We start from the raw sequence: 12,132 nt of genomic DNA on the forward strand, positions 1-12,132 counted from the left end.
CTGAACAGTTCTAAATAAGTGATCTAAATTATTATTAAAACCTCATTTGTATTGGCTGTTCTTTAGTTCAGTATTTCGTCACCTGATAAAACTACTTTGAGTCATCTCTGATCAAGTCCGAGTCATGGCGGAGTCTGTAGACATCAGCAAATCAATACTCTATTGGTCAAAGAAACCGGGTTATAGCTGTATAATTAGAAGACCATCTTAGTGATCTTCTCTGTCATATATGCATTCATCTTTTAGGACTTAGGTTGTGGTCATGGTATCTTTTTTATTCTATAGATAAATTGGGCATGTCAAATACGAATACTAACATAGAAATTTCCTCTGTTCCCAATGACTTTTTTAATCACTAAAAAAAATAGTCTATGAAGTTCAGTATCTTCACTCTGGTTGAAGAGTATAAAGTTCGAGAAACGTATCATTTCTGTTTATTAATCCTTTTGTTTGAAACTGTGTTTTGGTGTTAACAAGGAATGAAACACAAGGGACGTCAAAGAAAGAGTCTCTGGGAAGAACTTCCGTAAGCCTCAAGCCATGGTAAATATCCTTTAACCTAGCAATGGAATATTTACCATCAAACTGTTAAAAGAGAATTCATTTTGAGAGAATCGTGGTTTATAGTTGAATTGTTATTTATTTGGATTATAAACTTTTGCAAGAATAAGCTTGATCTTTTATGTTACATGAGGTACACCAGCTTTACTTTTTCTTTAGGAATTGTTACGTGATGTTTAGCGTGTTGATCACTCTGTCTTCAAGAGGTTGACAAGCTCATTCAGTGCATTGTATGAAGAGCCTCCACTTCTCACAGATGCCTTCAGCTTCTCTTTAAAATCAAGGGCTCTCTCCCTCATGTCTGCACCTTCTTCATCTGTCATCAACCTCTTCACAGCTCTCTCTACACCTCCTCTTTCCACTTCCCCTCCTACCTGAATCCCTATTTTCCAAACACTCTCTACATACATTGCATTTAACTTCTGCTCACCTTGAAACGGCCTGCAAATCATTGGGACTCCTTCCGCAGTGCCCTCAAGTATTGAGTTCCATCCACAGTGGCTCCAGAAGCCTCCCACTGCAGGATGTCCTAGTACTTCTATATGCGGTGCCCATTTCACAATGTATCCTCTTTCTGAGACCATCTTACTAACTTCCTCTGGCAATGACTCGACGCCATCTCGGATAACCCATAAGAAAGGTAGGTTACTATCACACAATCCCCAAGCCATCTCCAAAACTTCCTTGTTCCCCATGTCAAATATGCTTCCCAAGCTTATGTATACGACTGACCTCGGTTTCTGCTTGTTCAGCCATTCAATGCAGCTCATGTCCTCTTCTAGTAAGCTATAAGTTGTTGAAGCAGCTGTAATGTGAAGAGGGCCCAATGTATACACTGGAATTCCAAATTCTTGTTGCAGTCGTGTCAGAGACAAGCTCTCTAGACAGCTTACCGTGTTGATGATAACAGCAGAAGCTGTTCTTCTGTTGACTACTTCCTTACAAAGCTCCACAAATCTTTCTAGTGGCCCAAATCCTGCTATTGGTAGGTCTTTGTAACTTAATGGATGTAAATTTTCAACTACCTTGTTCTGTATTTCAGGATCTGCAAAGTAAGAAAAATATATATATCTTATATAATAAGAGAAGGTTTCTTCTAAACTTTGTTTAAGGCGATGACATTTGGCGCTCTATATAGTTGACATTTGTCCATTGCTAATTAAATATGGCCACAATTTTCAACTTAATCATTTGGTAATTAAAAAATTTGCCTTAACAAACAAACAAATAAGATCTGAACATGCAGCACCTGTGTTTGTCTTCTTCCCATACGGTATTTAAATTGAAGCTCGAATTTAGTTTTAGTTTTGCATTCTGCTTTTAAAAACGTAATGTTTTGCCATCAAAGTAAATTAAGTCATTTGATAATTGCTTTCTTATTTATTTCTAATTAAATATTAGTAATCTGTTTTCCATAAAATTATAATCTAATAGAATTCAATTTCTGATTACTTTTATTATTATTATCAGGGAAGCCCTCAATCTACTGAGAATCAACACCCCCACCCCACACACTAACTATGCTTTTAAAAATGTTACAACCTAAAAAAATTTCTCTCTACTCTACTCTAGAATTACTCTCTAACAATGACCACCAGTAAAAATATGATTGTTTTTGGGAAGCTCCACACTTTAGAAGAAACAATCTCTTACTCAGCTTTAACTGTCTCTTTCTAGACGAAAATGTAAATCAACTACTTAATCCACACCACACCTATCTCACATACCGTATATTAAAAACTTCCTCTCTAACTAATTTTTTACTTGCTTTCAGACATGCAACTCGCTTATCTAAGTTCGAAGATTTGTTGATTCAGGGAAAGCAATGTCTCTCTTTGGGAAAAACTTGCCATTGAAACACATGCCAAACTTCTTACACTCTGGGCAGACTATTTATATTTGAATGCAACATCGTCAATCCAATGTTTTTTGAACTCCAACAATTCCGCAAAAGATATTATATTTCATATACATCTGGTTAATTCTGTATTTGTTTTTTTCCCATTCTCCAACATGTAATATATATTGCTTCCAATTAAATCAGTTTTTGTCTTACTTTTCACATCAGTTTTTCCCAATATTCGTACAATAATCTTTTTAAATGAACAACAATCGTATAGTCTTTAATATTTTCCCCAGTAACTATTTCAAAGCAAGTCATGTCCCGTCAATTTTAGTTGGCAAAATTTATTAAGACCCAAAAGATTTGTATATGATTGAACAAATAGAGACTTACGTCAAATAACAAGGATGGAGGCCAGGTAATATGACCAATTTATATTTTATTTTTACTACTATTACTTAAAATATCGTCTTGATATTTTTAAGGAACATTTGTTTTTGGTGTTAAGCGAAAGTGGTTGAAGTTGTGTATTGCACAATAGGTGGCACTACATTTCATGCACTAACTGTAATTTGAAAATGAAAAACTCTGGTTTGACCTTGACACGTTACACTTTCTCTCCATCCGAAGCTGTGGGAATACTCCGGTGTGTTGTTTTCAATGAGTTCGTAGTGTGACAATCCGTTGTTTCATAGTTCTTTTCATATGTTTTTTATTTTATTTTTTGTACTAACTATTTGAAGGTACTATTCAAACTAAAATTGCCAACCCAAGTCACTTTTTTATTCTTAGGCCAACTTAGATGAATTGGACGACGAGGTGGCTTACCTCATCAAAGATTTAATAGGGAAGACATTCTATTCCAATGTCAAAGAGTCTACATACAATTTCACGGCTCTATGTACCAGAGTTTCACTGTCAGTCTGTCACATCTATCAAAGACGATCAACACCACTTACCCTTAGAACTTGAGACAAACATGTGGAAAATTTTTCAACAAGGAATCATAAACCATTTACGCTTGAATTTTAACATTTTCAATTTTACATTTCTCTCTTAGTTATTTTAACAGATAATTACTGATGATATAAACCAAAGCTTAAAACCGAGGTTGAAGTTTCTCCAAGATTTTGCAAGGTATAAAGGCATTGATTGGGGTTTTAACATTACTGGTCTATTGTTGACAGAAAATACAACAACAAAAGTAAAACAACTTATGATGTTGGGAGAAACAAGCAGGAAAAGGGAATAAAATCACTTGTCGTTTCATCTGCGAAGCAAAGACAAATACAAGCCACATAAAAGAAGACAGTACAAATTTCAAATTTCACCGTATATATATTACAAATTGGTAGCATCCCAAAACAACACATTCTAATTGTAAAACAGAGAGATATTTTAATCTTTTATACATTTTGTTATTTAATAAATTAAACAAGACTAATAAATTAAATTATACATTAAGGTTTGTTTTTAGTAATGGAGTGTCGGTTGGGATTAGGTATGGATAAATTATTATTTATGCTATAGATTGTTCAAATCTCCTTGTGATGATGATGTCAAATATCGACAATTAGCCGATCTTGAGAAATTGATATGTTGAATTTGTATTAGACATATCTCTTAAGGATCATATATGTACCAAGTGAAATTTACAAGAACAGGAAGTTTCTATTTTTCTCACTTGATTGTAAAATAAAAGTAAAATTAAATCCGTGCGTAGTACGGAATAACCTCTAGTATAACTATATGTTAGGCAGAACGGGTAATTAATAAGCTAGTTTTGGATACCTTCTATGTCTATCAAGAACTTGCTGGGATTCAGTTGTCTTAAAAAACAGACGCAAAAGTTGTGTGTAGCACTAGCAGTGCTAAAGATGATACTTGGAAGTTTGAACTGCTTAGCTGCAGCTTCACAAAAGTACATGAGATCGTCGTAGATGATACATGCAATATCATTACCTTGTTGTATTAACAACTGACTTATACAGTTCTTGAAGCTTGCCTCGCTGGTTTTGTTGAGTTTTATTAAAAACTCGACAGGTCCGAGTGCCTCAACTTCAGACAATGGTAAGCTTTCTGGTATGGTGATAAACTGAAAACCAGGGAAGTGCTGCCAAGAGCTTACTTGATCAAGCTGTCCTAGAGCAACTGTGATTGAGAAGCCTTTCAAGGTAAGGGATTTCCCAAGATGCATCATTGGGGTTACATGTCCTTGTAATGGAAGGGGAACCAACACTATCCTTCTCTTGTGTGCTATCTTCTCCATTTCTAGCCAGACTCTTTTTTTTCTCCTTATCTCTTTCTTTTCTCTTATCTCTCTATGTAGAATTCTGTAAATAAGTGACCCAATTTTTACTAAAATTCCATTACCAATGGACATTTCACAATCCTCCAAAGAAGGACCATTTTCACAATTAAGAGCACCTCATATACCATTTTACATTAGTTACCTTCCAAGAGCCACGCTTATAAAGGAAGTGACATTGTAAGAAAAGTCAAAGTTTTTTTTGTTTGTTTGTTTTGTGGCACACATGGAGTTGAAGTTTGTGGTTTTCACAACTTGAAAGGTTTATTCTCCTTGGGCATATAAAGAGCTTTAGTCTTTCCACTTATGTTCTGTTTTTTTCCTCCGTAATCACAAATCACAAATAAATAAAATCATGTATTAGATTGACACGTTAACATCACAATGTAAGGTAACCTCTTGCTATACTTGAACGATGTGTGCAACAAATGTGCCTTCACTACTACGTAATCCAACAGATCTTTCCATAATCATCTCATCACAACATTATGCCATAATGAAAGCTTGGATCTTTTTTCTGTTACATATTATGAAGAAAGTGACATCCAATTAGCATAAGAAACTTTCTTTTAAATCACAAAACTGTTTTTACTAATTAAACAAAGTTGATACGTACGTATAGAACAAACGCTCTCAATCAATCTGGAACCATCAACTTCGTTGCTCCACCATTTTTTTTATAGATACTGTGCAGTAGCCTCAAATTAATGCTCGCAATCGATCCGGAATCATCAGCTTCGTTGCTCCACCTTTATTGTCTAGATTTAGCTCCATCAAACTTGGCATGGCTTCTTCTTCAATCTCCAACTCATCTAATCTTTTCATGATCAATACAAGTTTCCTCAGCCGAAAAAAACCTTGTGCTTTTATGCAAGTCTTAGCTCCCGGGTAGCCAGAAGAATACAAGACCAGATCTTCTAGACGTTTTAGTTTTTGCAGAGAAGGCATTGGATCTTCTTGGAGATTTACTATAAGTTTCAGGGACTCAAGACTGGGAAAGATCATATCCATGTCTATGGGAAGTCTTTGTACGCTGCAATGCAGTGTCAAACTCTACAAGGAGTTCAAACCGAACTGTTTCTTTGGAAATAAACTGAAGGTCACTACTTCAATCTTCAAGACACGAAGATTTATCAGTTTGAATAAGGAAACTAAGTCTAAAGGAACTCTTCTTTGGTCCTTCAATACACCACAACAAATATGTACATTGTTAGCACGAGAGAAACGTTATAATATGTAATTCATAGCTTTTTCACAAACGCTATGTTAGGCCACTGTTATTGTAGATACCTCACATATGATAGCGCAGAATTCGTATAATACTATATCATAGCAGTATAGAAATGCTATGTTATCCCGCTTTTCAAATTTTTAAAGATAATGTTATAAGTCATTATACACCTATGTTAGGTGATTCTACCATAACGTTAGTTAAACGGTTTAATTCAATTTTCGTTAGCAATATCTTTATGCTATAATATATTCTATTATAGCAGGATTTTAGATGCGATTATAAGTGTTTTGAGAACACTGTTTTCTTGTTATTTTGAAATTGATTCGGAACCTGTATTAGTATTAAATCCCTAATTCACCATTTCACAATCCAACATAATACATAGTACATAACACAAGTTTAAAATCCATAAGGAACAAGACAAGTCTGAAGATAAAAAGCAAATCTATAAGATAGATTGTAAGTCTGAAGTAGGAGACAATAAACCTCATGGTTAATTTAAGACATGATGATCACTTTGTCCTCTGGCCATGCAATAACTGTGCCAAGGGCATCTTCCATCATCTCGATTTCTTCTGATGGCCTCCAAACTGCTGCATCGCTTACCTTGACAATATCTACCCACACTTTAACTGCATTAGAACCCAAACGAACAAAGTGAACCTTTTGGTCTGGATCGTTTGTTGCCCATCGTCCTTCAGCAACAACCAGCTTCTTTCCGGTAATATCCATCAGTCTGCACTTCTTATTTTCCTTTGAGACAACTTCATTGATACGCTGCAATGCCAAATAATATAAGCCAACCAACAATCATATGACAGAAACAACTTCATAACATATCAAAAACATTTACCTGAGATTCCTGTGAATGCGGTAGAGTTTTCTTAGTTGGAGAGCTTGGACCTGTTGCATCCTCAATATGACATGTTGCTGCAGATTTTGCCCTTGCTGTTGATATAGAACCTGATGGTATATTAGTTGATGGAGGATTATGTATAGGAGAACTCTCGCCATTCTGATGAACAACTTTATGGGCAGGCCATGCTACATAAGTCATCAAACAGTCCTCTAGGTATGTCGTATCTATTGTAGGCCTCCATATGAACGTGTCAGGTTGACATACTGAATCCACGAATACTTTAATAGCTTTTGGCCCAATAGGAAGACCATTAACTAATGCAGATGGTTCTTGTGTGTGCCAACAACCCTCAGCAACAATCAATTCATCCGTAGACAAATCCAGTAGTTGACATTTGTTCAGGGAACTTTCATTTAGGCCATGTCATACACATTCAGAAAAACACAATTTAAATAAGAATATAGTAAAGGACAAGAAATTGTCTGGAAAGGACAATAAATTTTACCCTCGGCGCAATGTCTTCTATTTGGATCTCTTTATCCAAAAGAACACATTTATCTGCAGGCCATGCAATCATATGTCCAACAGCTTCCGCAATAGTAAACATTTTAGTTGCAGGTCTCCAGAGGAATGCATCTGGTTTCGAAGCAGATTCAACCAACATTTTCAGATCCGTAGGGCCTAGACAAGAGTCATTCACTATGTCATCAGGATCAGAAGAAAGAATACGCCCCTCATCAATGTTTTCATCAGTGTCAGACCAATCAACCAACACACACCTAGGGCGTGATTTTTTGTTTACACTCTACAAATGTTGAAGTTGAAAATAAACATAAGTTAGAAATTTACATAAGTTTGAAGGAATAACTGATCATATATAATAAGAATAAGGAATCACTTATCTCTTGGAGCTGAGTTTTCACCAATTTCAGGCTCTACACTTTAAAAGGAGTCGTAACGATTTCAACAACACCGTAAAAGGAGTCGCAACGACACTTTTCTGTCTTTCCAACTATCGCTGAGAAAATGAGCGACACCGGCGACAACAAATGAAATGAACAAAAAATTGCAGAAACCAGCGACTAAAGAAGAGAAAGTCAGTGTAATTTGTTGGTCGCAGGAGGTGTCAAGTGATAGTGAAAAGAACAGAGAGCCGTAATGTCTTTTTTTTTTTTTTTTTGACAACAAAAATAGAATCAGCTCAAAAGAGCCAATTTGGGGGAAAAGAGTTCACAAAAAGAACATGCTGCGGAGAGAGTCTCGCTTGACGAGCCAGAGAATCCGCTTTGACGTTCAAACTTCGGGGAACAAAAGATAGAGAGAAGGAGGAGAACTCCGCTTGGTCTATCTTGATATCTTCGAGGTAGGTTGTAAAAGCCGGCCAGTCATGAGGAGAAGACACCATCTTCACCAGATCAGAACAGTCCGTATAGAAAGCCACGTCCCGGTAGTCGTATCCGATCATGCACCGCATAGCCCAAATAAAAGCTTCTACTTCAGCATGTAATGGAGATAAACTGCGTCAGAAATTGGTAGCTCCCATATCTGACCCCGAGTGGGGGTAGAACAAACCCAACCTGCACCTGCGTAAGTATCCATAATGTCTTGTAAGTTAACTAAATTATTTATATGATGAATTTATTACCATGAAATATCTCATGTGCAATAAAAATATATCGGAGATCAATCTTACCTTGACATAATTCGATTGTGTTTTTGAAATCAGTCTTGGTACGAATTTTTGGAGTCTCTGACATGGGATCTTAGATATTTTTTGTACCTCACGTTACATATATATTTGGTCTCATCATCCATGACAACTTCTTTGTTTTAGGAATGAGACAAAATATTAGTCAAGTTCAAACAATCATCAAGAAAACCATTTTGAACAAAAAAGAGTTAACCAAAAGTAAGAAATCCATCTTGATAGTTTGTTAGAACTTTTAGAAGAACATTTCCTTCATTCCATCCGTACTTGGTGTTTTTTTCTGGGTACATAATAAATGAAGCCTCTTTTTTTTTTTTTTTAACAATAAGAGAACAAGATTGGCTCAAACAAGCCAATACGAAAAAACATTGTTTACATAGATAACTAAGTGCGGAACTGTGCCGTTAAATTACCATTGCCGTTAAAGTATCATTTACTTAATTCGTCATAGAAGGTATAGCTTCATTTAGTTATACAACCTCATAATATTAGGATTAGTAATTTTGAAATGTTCCTTAAAATAACATATCGTTGATGAAAAAAATAAATAATAACATATCTTTATTTTTTAATCTTTTTTGCTCAGGAACCTTCATTCTTGTCATACAACCTCACAATATGATTCTTGCCTCGTCTCTCTTTGTTTAGGCATGAGAAAACTTGGAATTATGGTCTCCTATAGTTAGCCACATATTTTGGCTTTCTTGATACCGATGTAACTTTTCATCCTTATAAGCCTCCTAAAGTGAATTATTATCTCCGTTATTTTTTGTTGTGATCTCGACTTAGTAAAAACTTTAAAGTTCAAACTATTATGTAGGATAAATAATTTAGTTAATATATCTTATTATATAAAGTTAGGTTTCGAAAGTTAGCCGTTAATAAAAATTTGACAATTGTCAAGTTTATATTAATCTGAGATTTTGACATGTGTAAAAATTAATATTTAATAGGAGAGATTTGAGATTACAACAAAAAACAAAATATTTTGTTTTAAATATAAAGTTGGGTTTCGAAAGGTAGCCATTAATAAGAATTTGACAAGTGTCAAGTTTATATCAATATGAGATTTTGGCATATGTAAAAGTTAATATTTAATAGGAGAGATTTGAGATTACAACAAAAAATAAAATATTTTGTTTTAAACAATATTAATAATGTAAAAAGAGAATTATCAAAAAATTACAAAAATTACAATTTTTTAAAAAAAAAATATAGGGAGATTATATATACATATATTTCATAAAATTCAAAATTATAACATTTATTATTAATTTTGTGTTATTAATTCTACAGAAAAATAGAAATAGGATTAAGGAAAATATACACTTAATTATTAATTCTAAATTTTGTAAATACTCACTTCTATATATAGATAGATCGTCAATTATTTTTCATCTAACAAAATAATTTATTCAAAAATATTGCTTTCAACTTTGTTCTATTGGTAAAACGTTTTTAATGGAAAGGTAAATTTTTCTTAATTTTTTAAACCAAAATTTTCTCATACTTTTTTCTTTTTCAGTTTGGAATAGGTAAGATTAATATGTTGACCCAAGAAAATGGATTAATATATGCATCTTCTTTTTCTAATACTGTATTTTTACATTTAATGTAATATTTTTAGATTGTTTTATTTTATTTATCTTTTCACCTTTGAATTATTTGGGATTCATATATTATCTTGCTTATAATTTTCTATTATTTCTTTATTTATGTCAAATTAATTTTCTTCTAATCTCTCAACCTTGATTGGTTGGCCATAGACCTTTTTTGTGCAAACATAATTATTACCTTTCATTCAATCCCAAAGGGAGATAAGGAGTAGAATTTCATCAACCTAATGGTTAGATAAAATAGGCTAATAAAACACAAGCTTACAACAAACATAGATAGATATATTGGAAAAACATAAATTGTTGTTGATAGATCCATAAGAGTTTGGAGACTGTGATACCCTGGTTTGCGGATAGATTTAAAAGAATTGTTTTGCCCACCTATGTCACCAAAGTGCATTTATCTTTTCGATCAAGGGTCCTGAGAGAACTCCAGAGTTAAGCGTGCTTGAGCTGGAGTAGTTTCAGGATGGGTAACCTTTCGGGAAGTGATTGTCCGAACTATGCCAGTGAAGACAAAACATAGGGAAAATCATATGGTGATTTCTAGGGTCGGCAAACAAGTATTTAAAGCCTCCCAGATTTAACAGACCGGCCGTCGGATATGGATAGGCTAGGAGTAGACGTGGGGACCACTAAAAAGGTGGGCATGTGGACATGCTCACTAAACAAGGTGGCAGTCGGAGCATTCTAGAGACAAAGGCTATCAAAAACACAACCACGAATACATTGAAAATTTAACATTAGTTACTATCAAAAGATTTTGTGACGTTAGAAAATTAGTTTCATTGGTTGTTGGAGCAAGTCATTTTGAGATAGCTAAAGGACGTGAACATGTTCTCTCTATATATGAGGATTGAGGAGGGCAGAGCCGAGGTTCTCTCTATGGTGGAGGAGGTTGAACGCAAAGTTATCTCCCTAAGGGAGGAATGTGGAGGAGGTTGGACGCAAGGTTAGCTCCCCGGGGGAGGAAGGTGGAGCCAAGGTTCTCTTCATGGTGGAGGAGGTTGGACGCAATGTTCTCTCCATATGGACGAAGACGGAGCTGAGGTTCTCTCTATGGTTGGTTATACACTATTGTGATGATACATCATTGATTAGTATACTATGTAATATACTTCTTTATTCGAAATGTTTTTTGAGCAAATAATTTTAGTAATTAAAAACACTATACAAAAGTGAAAGTAAAGAGACATATAATAGTTGACTTAATGTGTTTATACAGACATTTTCTAGGTGGTGGTAAAGAATGTATTTGTAATATACAGTATATTTAGGTGTAAAAAATATGCTTTTAATGGTAACATACATAAAAGATTTGTAAATGGATATAAATCTATACATTGTAGCAAACATAAAACTTATAAATAAGGTACAACAAATTTTAATATATTTTTGTGAAATTTAATTTAATTTACAAAACTTTAAACCTGCACAACGGGTGGGTCCTAATCTAGTATATATATAATAGTATGATATCTATTAAAAATATTGATGAGTTATACATCACTCAAAAAATAGTTATTTGTTAACTATGATAAATTAATTTAAATACATAAAATGTTATAGTAACTAGGATAGTGTATGCGCTACGCTGCGGGATTATTTTTTGTATTGTTTTATTTTAATTATTTTGAGGATAATTTTTTTATGGTGTTTGTAATCATTAATAATGACAATTTTCATTGGTAATATTTTGTTTTTAGGTTTTTGTTATTTTTTTGTTTCTGGTTATTTTTTCTTTTATTATTGTAATGAAATTATAGACTAATCAATTTTGTTTTTTTTTTTCTTGTATTATGATGCATTGGAGCACCATTATTAGTGTTAGCTTTCTCATCACAGCTCATAAAACCTATGAACTATTATTATGAATCCTAAATTTCCAAATATAGCAACATGTATAGGTAGAAATTTTAACAGCCCCTCCTTATGTAGGTAATGAGCACAAATCACTGTTAAAATGTAACCATACTTGGAATATACCCTATATTATATGCAAA

The 12,132-nt window shown here is 33.9% G+C and overlaps 2 protein-coding genes across 2 annotated transcripts; both read right to left on the reverse strand.

Annotated features, from left to right (window-relative positions):
- Positions 1-586: 586 nt before the first annotated feature.
- On the reverse strand, positions 587-4,794 carry LOC104715430 (UDP-glycosyltransferase 76E4-like). The gene is made up of 2 exons (XM_010432838.2): positions 4,196-4,794; positions 587-1,606 (listed from the first exon to the last, which is right to left on the reverse strand). The coding sequence occupies exons 1-2, from the start codon at positions 4,785-4,787 to the stop codon at positions 750-752; spliced, it is 1,449 nt and encodes a 482-aa protein (XP_010431140.2). The 5' UTR covers positions 4,788-4,794; the 3' UTR covers positions 587-749.
- Positions 4,795-6,268: 1,474 nt separating this feature from the next.
- LOC147938741 (uncharacterized) lies at positions 6,269-7,412 on the reverse strand. Its single transcript, XM_087463791.1, has 3 exons — positions 7,312-7,412; positions 6,800-7,226; positions 6,269-6,723 (listed from the first exon to the last, which is right to left on the reverse strand). The coding sequence occupies exons 1-3, from the start codon at positions 7,410-7,412 to the stop codon at positions 6,445-6,447; spliced, it is 807 nt and encodes a 268-aa protein (XP_087319917.1). The 3' UTR covers positions 6,269-6,444.
- Positions 7,413-12,132: the final 4,720 nt, after the last annotated feature.

Source organism: Camelina sativa, chromosome 9 (assembly GCF_030686135.1).
Source record: "Camelina sativa cultivar CO46 ecotype springtype chromosome 9, ASM3068613v1".
NCBI classification, from domain to species: Eukaryota; Viridiplantae; Streptophyta; class Magnoliopsida; order Brassicales; family Brassicaceae; genus Camelina; species Camelina sativa.